Source organism: Diceros bicornis, chromosome 4 (assembly GCF_020826845.1).
Source record: "Diceros bicornis minor isolate mBicDic1 chromosome 4, mDicBic1.mat.cur, whole genome shotgun sequence".
NCBI lineage: Eukaryota > Metazoa > Chordata > Mammalia > Perissodactyla > Rhinocerotidae > Diceros > Diceros bicornis.
In genome coordinates, this window is record NC_080743.1 from 32230768 (window position 1) to 32242958 (window position 12191).

The 12191-nt window shown below is 37.1% G+C and overlaps 1 protein-coding gene across 5 annotated transcripts in view; it reads left to right on the forward strand.

Moving 5' to 3' along the window:
* Positions 1 to 444: 444 nt before the first annotated feature.
* PTBP2 (polypyrimidine tract binding protein 2) overlaps positions 445 to 12191 on the forward strand; it is a 71273-nt gene continuing 59526 nt past the window's right edge. For 4 of the 5 annotated variants that reach the window (XM_058538597.1, XM_058538599.1, XM_058538600.1 and 1 more), the window contains exons 1-2: positions 445 to 560; positions 2229 to 2259. In XM_058538597.1, the coding sequence (XP_058394580.1) occupies positions 553 to 560; positions 2229 to 2259 (39 nt within the window). In that variant the 5' untranslated portion in view covers positions 445 to 552. Of the gene's footprint in view, positions 561 to 1240; positions 1472 to 2228; positions 2260 to 12191 lie in introns of those variants that run through there. The other variant, XM_058538602.1, reaches the window with a different exon arrangement.

The window sequence follows — 12191 nt, forward strand, 5'->3', positions numbered from 1 at the left end:
AGATGGCATAGGAGGAAAGGTATAAAATAGTTTTTCCTTGGCCCCCATAGGTCGAGAGTAGCCAAGTTGGGACTTGGTTTGGAGGGAAAAGCGGAAGCTGCCCGGCGGCAGTCCTGCAGTCCAGGGGCCACCCTCCTGAGGTCCGAGGCACTGGGTATGGAGCGCTGGGAGGTGTCCCACCCACACCACCCAGGGAGGACAACAGGGACTTCTTAGAGGAGCATCCAGAAGGAACTCAGGACGCCATGCTTCACAGGAGCAGGCCTGGGCCCGGAGGGTGGAGGACGAAGGGCCCCAGGCGCGCGGCGGCGCGGAGGAGGCGACGGCGGCGGCACCCACTCCCCCTCGTCCCCGCGCCCAGCCGCTCGCCTCCCGCCGCCGGGCGCCGGCGCGCTCGGCTCTTTCCGGCGCCGCCGCTGCCGCGCGCTGCCCCGTGCGCTCCGGCACCTTCGGCAATTTCCGTCGGGCCCTGGCCGCCATTTTCTCGCCGCTTGTGTGTCTCGCTGGCTGCGTGGCTCTGTTCTTGTGAGCGAAGCTTTGTCCGGTTCGGCAATGGACGGGTATGTAATGGGGCCGGCGAGGAGGTGTGTGAGAGGGGAGTTGGGCCCTCCTTCGGCCGGGTCCGGGGTCGGGCAGAAACCCTCCGGCGGCCCCTCCCGGGGCTGGGCTGCCGTTACCCAACCCCCGCCCCATCGCACACACCCCTCGTTTGCTTCCCCCGGCGGGCTCTGGTCGAGAAAATGAGAAGAAAGCAGGCTCGTAGGCAGGGCAGGCGTTGGGGCGATGGCGGGGGCGACGACCCCGCCGGGGGAGCGGGCTCCGGCTCGGCGGCGGGGGATGGGGAGGGAACCCCGGAACGTCTGGCCCGTCCCTGCCCCCTCAAGGAGCCATTTCGCTCTGTACCCTGGGACCCGAACCCTGGGGTAGCGCGCCTGTGCGAGCGGGTGTCGTGGCGGGAGGGGGAGGCCTGTGTGGGGCTCCTGGGGAGAGGAGAGGCCCCCCTGTGCACGCCGGCCGTCCCAGACCTCCCCGGCCTCGCCCGGCCCGCCCCGGCGGGGGGATGCCCTGGCGGGAGCTCGGGGAGAGCGAAGTGGGCGCCGCGGGCAAGGGGGGCGCGGAGGCGCGCGGCGGCGGGAGGAAGGGGGAGGGCAGATGTCATACTCCTTTGTTTTCACTTGCGTCTGGGAGTGGGGGCGGGAGGCGGAAAAAATGCCTTTTTGTGGGGCCTAAGAACAGTGAAGGCTTGGCAAAAGGGCCCAGAAATTAAATCATCTCAAAACCGAAGTGTTTGTGGTCGACATCAGTCACATGGGCGAAGGCCAACAGCCATGGCAGAAACAAGAGCAGATAGTCAACACAGGGCCATCTTTTTAGCTACTTTGACCAGTTTCTGGAAAAACAAAACAACTACAAAAAGCCAGAACCGTGCTGCATCTTTGAGAGCCCGAGTGAACATAGAATGCTGAGTGAGGTGAGACAAGGGCTTTGGAAAAGGGTATGCACCAGGGTCTCCCTGGTACTTAATGCTCCACATCTGAAAAGTCCCTCAGTGGTTTAACTCATTGTTCGGAAGGAGCACCCTTTAGGGCGAAAGTATAGCAGTATTCAGCCCATTTGGCGGGGTATAAAAACAGTATCATTTAAAAAGTACATGTATTAGAATCAATGACAGTGTTTGAAGAGTCAGAAGTAAAATAAGAGTTTGATTCAGTGTCTGGAGTTTGGTGTTTTTAAAAGATACCAAGACCATATAAAAGTTAACAGTAACAAAACTCAAATCATGCTAGAGTTTATCTAGATGTTATTTTCCAGATGAAACGTAGATCTGGAGAAGTTCAGTATTCCCCTATATCAACATGGAAATTGATGGCAAAACTTGCACTGGAATTCATGTACCCTGATTCTCTCAAGATGACTAAAGAGTTGATTCACATTTTAAATTACTAATCTAAGTGTACTAGCTTTGTAAAAATGGCATTATACTGTTTGGGGTTTTATTTTTTTTGCTATTTAAACTGTTAAAAAATACCATAAGTTTAGTGAATTTCATCTCACATTTGAAAGTCATTTCTAGAAACCCAAGTTGATAATAGTACAAGAAGTGTTACTGACGATCTGCATTTTGAGTGGAAGATTTATGAATGATGAACTACCCTAAAAGTTTCCTATCAAAGAATGAGCATTAGAAGAATAACAAGAGGTTGAAACTAATTTTTTTTTCTTTACAGAATTGTCACTGAGGTTGCAGTTGGCGTGAAGGTAGGAAAAGATTGTTTGAAACTAATGAAAACTGGATTAAATTTCAGTTAGCTTTTGAAAACTAATATAGCTAACAAAACCTGAGTGTAAAATATTTAATTTTTAAAGTTGGATTATAAAAATGATTTATAGTCTAGACAACAACCATAAGTTTTTCTGGAAAGGCAGTCTGTGAGAACATTTTAAAGTAGGTATGAATGGTGCTCAGGGAATTAGAAATGCTTTCAGACATGGCTTCTTGTGAATATAACATGATATCCCAGTTTTCTGAGGGGAAATTATGGTTTTAAGTGGACAGATAAGTGATTTGACTTAAATCATATAATTTTATTGACCTAAGAATATTTTTACTCTTCTTCTGTCTTATGAAGACTAAAATGTTTTTGTCAATGGTAAGCCACATTAGAAATCAGTTACCCTGTTTCTTAAAAAGAAAAGAAACTTGTTTACGCAATTAGCTTCCAATTAGAGTCAGATGTTTAGAGCTCTGTTAAAGGAAAATAGGCTTTATGGTAGTCTTTCCTCACACACTTTTTGGCCAGGAAGACTACTCATTCTTTAAACCTTAGTTCTAATGCTTATGCCTTTCGGTTCCTTGAATCCTTGCGCATTTTAACATCATCATGTATTATAATTTTTGTTTGCAAGCCTGTCTACCCTATTAGGGCATGGTCCTTGTCTTTTATCTTGTTAATTTTCCAAGCCTGGTGAGACACCTTCCAAAGCCTAGTACTCAGATACTTGTTGGATGCAGTGATGTTTTCCCCCTTCAAGTGTGAGTAGTCTTGAGAGGCTGTGTGCTTAGTCCAGTGATGCTTACTGTTCAGAATATTTTTTGGAATTCTTAAAATTTCATCCATAACAGTGAGATATTCTTCAGAATACTTTTGTGTTTTCTTGTTTATTTTCTGTCCTTTACCCTACAGTGAATTAGATACTTGTCGATCCTTAATATTTAGGCTTATTTGTTGAGTTCATATTATGTAGATTTAGGGGAGAAATAATGAGCATTTTTAGGGAAGGCATATTTTTTATTTGGCAATGATATTTTCTGAGTTCAGATAGTTGTAGGATTTGAAATCAGGAATAGCTCAAGAGTGCAAGATGTAGATGTTGTAGTTACCATCCGAACAGATATCCTCTGGAAGTGAATTTTGTAAGAGAGTAAATGATAGAAGTCTGAATTGTTTACTATTAGTGGATGATGGGAGAAGAAACTCAGACAAGACCAAGAATGAGTAGGCAGAGAGAAGTGAGGAGACTTGGAATCAGATGTCTAGGTATGCTTTATTGATTACACTAGTTTTCTGTATTAGTACTAGTTTGAGGAGAAAACATTAGAAAATGATATGAAAATAATTGCTAACCATTTTTTATCCGTTTAATATAAAAGTTTGAATAACTCAAGCTATGTTCTTGGATAGTGGTTAAGAGTTTTTACTTGGGAGTCAGACCTATGTATAAGTAATTAAACTTTCATAAATATATTTTCTTTTTAGTTAAAGTAATACATGTACATGGTAAAAAACTTTGAAGTTGAAAGTATTTCTCCCTGATTCCCAGTCCTATTTCTTAGGTGTAAGTAATGATGTTAAAATTTTTCTGGTGCATTTTTTCCTGAAATTATTGGTTTAGATATTACCACACATATAAACATCCTTATTTATTTACACAAATGGATTCATACCATGTGTATTGGCCCACATCTTGCCTTTTTTTTAAAAAAAAGTTTTATCGAGATATAATTTGACAAAGTAAACTGCACATATTTAAAGTATACAATGTTTTGACATATGTATATCCCTATGAAATCATCATCACAATCAAGATAATGAACATCCATCACCTCCAAAAGTATTATTTTTGCTCTTTTGTAATCCCTCCCATCTGCCTTTCTTTCCCCAAGCAACCACTGTTTTGCTTTCTGTCACTATAGATTAGTTTGCAGTTTTTTAGAATTTTAAATAAATGGAATCAAACAACATGTACCCTTTTTTTGTCTGGCTTATTCCACTCAGCATAATTATTTTGAGATTCACCCATGTTGTGTATCAGTAGTCTATTCCTTTTTATTTGCTTAGTAATATTGCATTGTCTGGATATACAGTAATTTGTTTATCCATTCAACTCTTGATGGACATTGGGGTTGTTTCCAGTTTTGGGCTATTATAAAGAAAGCTGCTGTGAACTTTCCTGTACAAGTCTTAGTATGAACATATGCTTTCATTTCTCTTGGGGGAATACCTATGATTGGAATGGCTGGCTCATATGGTAGGCATGTGTTTAGCTTTTTAAGAAATGACAAACTATTTTCCAAAGTGGTTGTACTATATTTTACATTGCCACCAGTAGTATCTGAAATTTCCAGTCCTTCCATATCCTCTCCAATGCCTGTTACTGTCTGTCTTTGATTATAGACATTCTAGTGGGTATGAAGTGGTAATCTTAGGGTTTTAATTTGCATTTCTCTAATATCTATAATGTTGAACATCTTTTCATGTGCTTTTTACCAGCTGTATGTCATCTTTGGTGAAGTGTCTATTTCAATCTCTTGCCCACTTTTTAAAATTGGGTTTTCTTTATTATTGACTTTTGAGAAGTCTTCATTCTGGTTACAAGTCTTTTATCAGATACATGGTTTACAAATATTATTTGCTGCCACTTAATGTTTTCATACTCTCAACAGTGTCTTAGAAGAACAGCAGTTCTTAATTCTGATGAACTTCAGTTTACCAATTTTTATCCTGTATGGATCATGCTTTTAGTGTCATATCTAAGCCATCTTTGCCTAACCCAGGGTCACAAAGATTTCTCCTTTGTTTTCTCTTATAAGTTTTATAGTTTTGGGTTTTGCATTTAAGTCTTCTTGAGTAAATTTTTTGAATGTGGTGCAAAGTATGAATCAACGTTTTGGTTTTGGATATGGACATCCACTTTTTCCAGCACCATTTGTTGAAAGACTATCCTTTCTCCCTTGAATTGGCGTTGCACCTTTGTCAAAAATCAATTATCTATGTATGTATGATTCTATCTGTACTGTAGTCTTTTCCATTGACCCGTTTTTGTCTATTAGATGCCAAAAACATACTGTCTTAATTACTGTGACTTTATATTTAAAGTCTTAAAATCAAGCAGTCATGGTCCTCCATCTTTGTTCTTTTTCAGAGTTGTTTTGGCTCATCTGCGTCCTTTACATTTTCATATGAGCCAGTTTCTACAAAAATGCCTGCTGAGATTTTATTTTAATTAACTTGAATCTATAAAACAGTTTGGAGAAGATTGACATTTTAAGTGTTGAGTTTTTCCATCCATGAACACAACTTATTTCTTCATTAGATCTTTAATTTCTTTTAGCAGTGTTTTTAGTTTTCACTCTACAAGTTTTGTGCATTTTTTGTCAGATTTATCCTTATTTTGTGTTTTTTGATGCTATTGTAAATGATATTTAAAAAAATTCAATTTCCAGTTATTAGTGTATAGAAATACAAATGATTTTTGCATATAGCTCTTGTATTCTGCACCCTAGCCAAACTTGCTTATTAGATCTAACAGCTTTTTTTGTAGACGCCATTAGATTTTCTACATAGACGGTTTCTCTTACTTCTTCCTTTTCTATCTGGATGCCATTTTTTTCTTTTTCTTGCCGATGGCATCTAGTACAATAATGAATAGAAGTGATGATCTTTACTTTGTTCCTGATATTAGAGTGAACAACCTAAATGATATTATTCCTGTCTTAAATGTTTGATACAATTTACCAGTAAAGCTCTGTGGACTGGTGTTTGTTTTCTTTGTGGGAAGGTTTTAAACCTCATATTCAATTTATTTAATTAATTAATTAAAGCTTCTTGAGTGAGCTTTGGTAATTTGTGTCTTCCATAGAGTTAGTCCATTTCATCCAAGTTATTGAACTTATTTGCCATGGAGTTCTTCATGATAATACCTTTTTATGCTTTTGATATCTATAGAATCGGTAGTGATTTCACCTATCTCATTCCTGATGTTGGTAATTTGTGTCTTCTTTTTTTCCTTGTTGGTCTGGTGGAAGGTTTATTGATTTTATTAATATTCTCCAAAACTCAGCTTTTGGTTTCATTGAGTTTTCTCTGTTGTTTTCTGTTTCCTATTTTATTGATTTCTGCTGTTGTAATTTTCTTCTGCTTTGTATTTAGTTTGCTCATCTTTTTCTACTTAGTTACATTGAGGCTGATGTCATTGACATGATGCCTTGTCTAATTATAGAGATTTAGTGCTATATATTTCTCTTTAAGTACTGCTTTCATGGCATCTCTCAAATTTTGACGTGTTTACTTCTTTTCATTCAAGTCAAAATACATTCTGATATTTTTTATTTCTTTGACCCATGGGCTTTTGAGAAGTATGTTATTTAATTGCCGAATATTTGGAGTTTTCCATATATCTTCTGTTATTCTAATTTAATTCCAGTGTAGCTAGAGAAGACGTTTTGTAAGACTGATCTTTGTAAATTTGTTCAAGTCGTATCTGTCCTTGATTTTCTGTCTGTTGTTCTGTCACTTATTGAGAGAAGGATATTGAAATCTCCTGCTGTACGTGTGCATTTGTCTGTTTCTCCTTGAAGTTCTACCAGTTTTGCTTTATGTTTTTTGAAGTTTTATGATTAGTACGTAGGATTACTGTGTCCTCTTGATTATTATGTCCTCTTTATTGTTATGCAATGACCATTTTTATCCCTGGTAATGTTGTTTGCTTTAAAACCTATTTTTCTGTTATTAATACAGCCATCTCAGCTTTCTTTTGAATAGATTTCACATGGTATATCTTTTTCCATTCTTGCGCTTTCAACCTATTTATGTCCTTAGATTTAAAGTGTTTCTTGTAGACATAATGAAGTTGGAACTTGATTTTTAAATCCAAACTATACCCTCTTCTTTTGGTTAAAGACCGTATACATTTAATGTTATTATTAATATGGTTAGTTTTAAAACTACGACTTTGGTGTTTGTTTTCTATTTATTTCTTGTGTTCGTCCCTTTTTTCTCTTTTTCTGCTTTCTTTTGGATTATGTTTTTTTTCTTCCATTTTATCTATTGTTAGCTTATTAGCTTATAACTGTTTTGTTATGCTGGTGGCTGTTTTAGGAATTATGGCATACATCTCTAACTTATCACAGTCTTCTCTCAAGGAATATTTATGCCACTTCACATATACTATGTGAATATTATAATAGGATATTTATCTTCCTTGGCCTTTGTACTATTGTTATCATACATTTTACTTCCACGTATGTAATAAATTCTGTTCTGCATTCTTTTTGTTTAAACAGCCAGTTATCTTTTAAAAAGATTTAAATAATAAGAAAAATAACTTCTGCATCACCCATAACATTGTTAGGTGTGTGCATTGAATACTGGGGTGGGGGAATTCTCTGCAGATTTCTGAAGTTCTCTCTTTGCAACTCTCTTCTCTGGTACTGTGCCATACAAACTGTAATTGCTTTGGTCTCCTTGGACTCTTGGCTTTCTCAACTAAGGGCATTTTCAAAGTTCAGCCTGGTTTCCCCATCTGAGCTATGCCATGGCCTGAAATTTCTCTCAAGGGAGCAAGCTGGGGCAATCATGGACTCACCTCATTTGCTTTCTGACTCTCAGTGTTCATTGTCCGTCGTTGTCTGGTGTCCAGTGGTCTTGAAAACAATTGTTTTATATATTTTGTGTGATTTTTTTTCTTTTTTTTTTAGTTATTTCAACAGGGCAAACGTACATTATCTTGGCTGAAAGTAGAAATCCACCTTTTTTTTCTTCTTGTAAAAATTACGTAATATGGTTTCTGTAGTTATAGAGCTCATTCTTTGTTGTATGGATACACCACAATGTAGTTCCTACACTGATGGACGTTTTGGTTTGATTCCGGTTTGCAAGTAAAAAGTGTGGAAATATTTAAAATAGAAGTAAAAATGCTGTGTCAAATGAATTTTACAGCTAAAAAGTTTATGAAAACTACAGTGCCAAAAGGATTCTTCACTAATTTGTTTTTCATAGCTGTGTATGGGAGTGCCTGTTTTTCCGCACCCTTACCAATTCTGGGTTTTATAAAAATTTAGAATATTAGCTAATTTTAGGCTTAAAAAACTGTTTTATGATTTATATTTTGAAATGGATGAGATTTAAAATATTTGACTTTATATTTCTTTTCCTGTGGACTGCCTCTTTGTATCTGTGACCTATTTTAATGATCATCTTTATCTTGTTTATTACAACTCTATAAAAATTGATTTCAGATGCATCGTAGGTACTTTTTCTTTGATTTTCTTTGTATGGTTTTGGGCATAAAGATATATTTGAATTGTTTAGTAGTATAATCTCATTTTATTTTTTTTGTCTATTTGCTACTTAAGACACTTTTTGTCTCAGTTTCTTTATCTTTAAAATTGGGCTTATAATAGTTTTGAAGAATAAATGTGATATGCATAAAAAGTATTTTACACAAACTAAGTCCTCAGTTAATGTTAACGGATTTACACTATATGTAGAGTGTCCACATTTTATAACTTTAGGATAGGTTGAAATTTCATTTTTCATTACCCTAATAAATTTGCTGTATTCAGTTCTCGTTGTTTTAGACTCCTTTCTTTTTGGTTAGCTTAGTGAGATTATAAAACAAGAAAGGAAATTTGTGCATTTTTAGTAAGAGGTTTGTTGTGTTTCTGTAAAATGGTTTCTACATTCTTTGTAATTTGTAATTTTACTGGTTTTATTTCTACTCTCTTAACCATTTGCCACTGTGAAATCTTGGATTGCAAAATAATGGACCTATTATTTGGGAAGACAAAGCATGCAATGATTGCAGAATAATACAAGATGATACTCAATATGGTAAAATGTTAACTTTTCAGATGCAGATTTTAAGTATGGTGAAATTTGTAGCAGTTCTATTTTTAGTAAACTAAATGAAGCCTTTATAACTGGACAATTGATAAAGGACCTGTTTATTAAAATAAGTTGTTGACTTTTTCCAAGTTGGATTTTACTAGTATTTTGAAAGCACTGTTTATAAGTTGCTCAACACACAGTTTGTTATGATACAGCTATTGAATTCACCATCATTGGCTTTCTTAGATAATTGTAATGAAATAATGCTAACCATTACCTTTTTTTGTAATAGTTGAACATAACTGATTGTTTATAATAGGTATGCTATTAAAAACTTGGGGCTTTTAGGTTTTGCTTTTTCTTAAAATGCCATGTATATTTGTTAGGGTATTTATATTGGTATTTATATTAGAATTTCAAATTACAGATAACATTTATAGTGTATCTACTAAATGACAGCACTGTGTTAGAAACTGGTGATTCAGAGACACTGAGACACTGGTGTTCAAAGACACTGAGACAGTATATGCTCCTTGAGGGCAGAGACTTTGTTTTATTGCTCCTCCATCATCAATAGTACATGTTAAATAGTACATACTCAGTAAATATTTAATGCCTCTTGAAGGGTCTCTGGCTTCAGTATACTCATTGCCTCATGAACCACTCATCAAAAGTAAACATCAGTTTTATTGCACCACATTCTCCCTTTTTGCTGGAGATCCAAAAGAGTTATGTCTTCTAGGACCTTGTCTAGTTGAAGAGAAAAGTAACAATGTTTAAGCGAGTTCAGCATGGCTGTAGTAGGAGAGATTAGTTTTGGTTGGTAGGATCAGAGTAGATTTCATGCAAGTAGTGGGTTGTGACCTGTGCTTTGTAAATAAATTGGGACAGGAGATGATCAGTGTATGTTGAGGGAATGACATGGCCAAAGTTGTGTTGATAGCAGGCACAAATTCACAGCCATTGAACAGTAAGCTGAATAATTTGGCTTTCATGGTATATGGTTTGTATATGGGTATGAGAGGAAGAGATGCCGGTAGGTTGTAGAAGATTTCAGAACTGATGGGCGCTATTCTATACACCTGTATGTCTCCATGCATAAGTAGCTCATTGTTCTGCTGTCTTTGGAATGTGGAGACTGAGTTCCAAAAAGATTGGCTTTGGAACTACACGGAGCACTGTGAATTAGAATCATGAGTCTCTATAATCGTTAACTATTTTAATCTCTTATTTGGTCTCTGTTGCTAAACTGTAATAGCTTTCTTAATTTTAGACATACTGCATTAGGAGCTAAGGTGGTTAAATAATATTTTTACTTTAGAAGTAATAAAGTATCAGAAAAAGTTATCATGAAAGGTATGTGTTTTGGAGCAATGATTCTTTTTATAACTATTGTGGTGAATTTTGAACATAGAAAAAAGACCCCCCCCCCCAAAGCCCCAGTAGATAGCTGTATGTCATAGCTGCACGTTCTTCTAGTTGCTGTATGTGGGACGCGGCCTCAGCATGGCCGGAGAAGCGGTGCGTCGGTGCGCGCCTGGGATCTGAACCCGGGCCGCCAGTAGCGGAGCGCGCGCACTTAACCGCTAAGCCACGGGGCCGGCCCAAGACATTATTTTTATTGTGAACCATTATTTATTTGTCACTCAGTCCCAACAGTCATCAACAAACAACCCATTGCTAAAACTTAGTGATATCCACACTCTACTTTTCTTCTCCTGTATTATTTTGAGACAAATTCCAGATATATCATTTCATCTGTAACTGTTTTGGTGTGTCTCTTTAAAAGATCAGAACTCTCTTTTTGTCTCTTTTTTTTTCCTTAAAGAACTATAACCACAATACTGTTAGGATGCCAAAAAAATAAACAATTGCTTAATGTTATCAAGTGCCAACTTTGTGTTAAAATTTCTGATTGTCTCATAAAATTCAGTATTTTTACAGGGTTTTTTTTTTTAGTGGAGAATGGGTCAGGATCAACTAAGATCAACACATTCTATAGACGGATAATGCCTTTTAAATTTCTTTTAATCTACAAGTTCTCCTTTTAGCTCTGTGGTTTTTTTTTAATTACATTTTATTTTTAAAGAAAACTGGTTGTTGGTTATACAGAGTTGCCCACAGGTTGCGTTTACTGATTGTATTCTATTGTAATTTAATATGTTCCCCATATATCTGTCAATTGGTAGTTGGACCTAGAGACTATCAGATTCTCTTTTTTTTTTGTTTTTGGTTATAGTTTATATATGAGTGGTGTGATGTTACGCACAAGAATATTTCTTGTAATAACTTTTCCTTCACTTTGTCTCAGCATAGTCTGTGCTCAGTAAACATCTGTTCATCAGTATTCTTAAAGGATACCTGCAAAGAAGTGTTTTTTAAAGTTTACTTAAAATTAATATAATAGAAATACAATAGTAAAAATTTGGGTTTTTTTGATGAGGAAGATTAGCCCTGAGCTAACATCTGTGCCCATCTTCCTCTATTTTGGTTGTGGAATGCCATGATAGCATGCCTCGATTGAGTGGTGTGTAGGTCCGAGTCTGGGATCCGAACCCATGAACCCTGGGCCGCCAAAGCAGAGTGTGTGAACTTGTGGGCTGGCCTCTACAATATTAAAATTTAATGTAAATTGGGAATATTGATGGTGGACAAGAATGTTTCATATAGTAGAAATACAATATTAAAATTTAATGTAAATTGGAATTTTTGATGGTGGATGAGAATGTGTTTTCGTTGATGATCTTGTTGAGTTAAGAAGAACATGTGATTTAGAATTAACACACTAGCGTTTGGCCTCTATAACACTGAACAAAGTAACCTCTGAGCTTCAGTTTTTACAGATTTTTAAATGGGCTTAATAAGACCTATGTCAAAAGTTATTTTGAAGATAGATATCTAAAAGACTTAGCACAGACTGGCACATAAGTGCTCAAGTGATGGTGCTGGTTGTTACTGTAGTTCTTTGATCTGTAAATCTGATTTGGAAGGAACACTTTAATGGAAGTAAAATGTTACAGATTAATTTTTATGAGCAGTGGAGTCTAGGTTAAAAATAGCTGGTCAGATAGCACAAAAGAG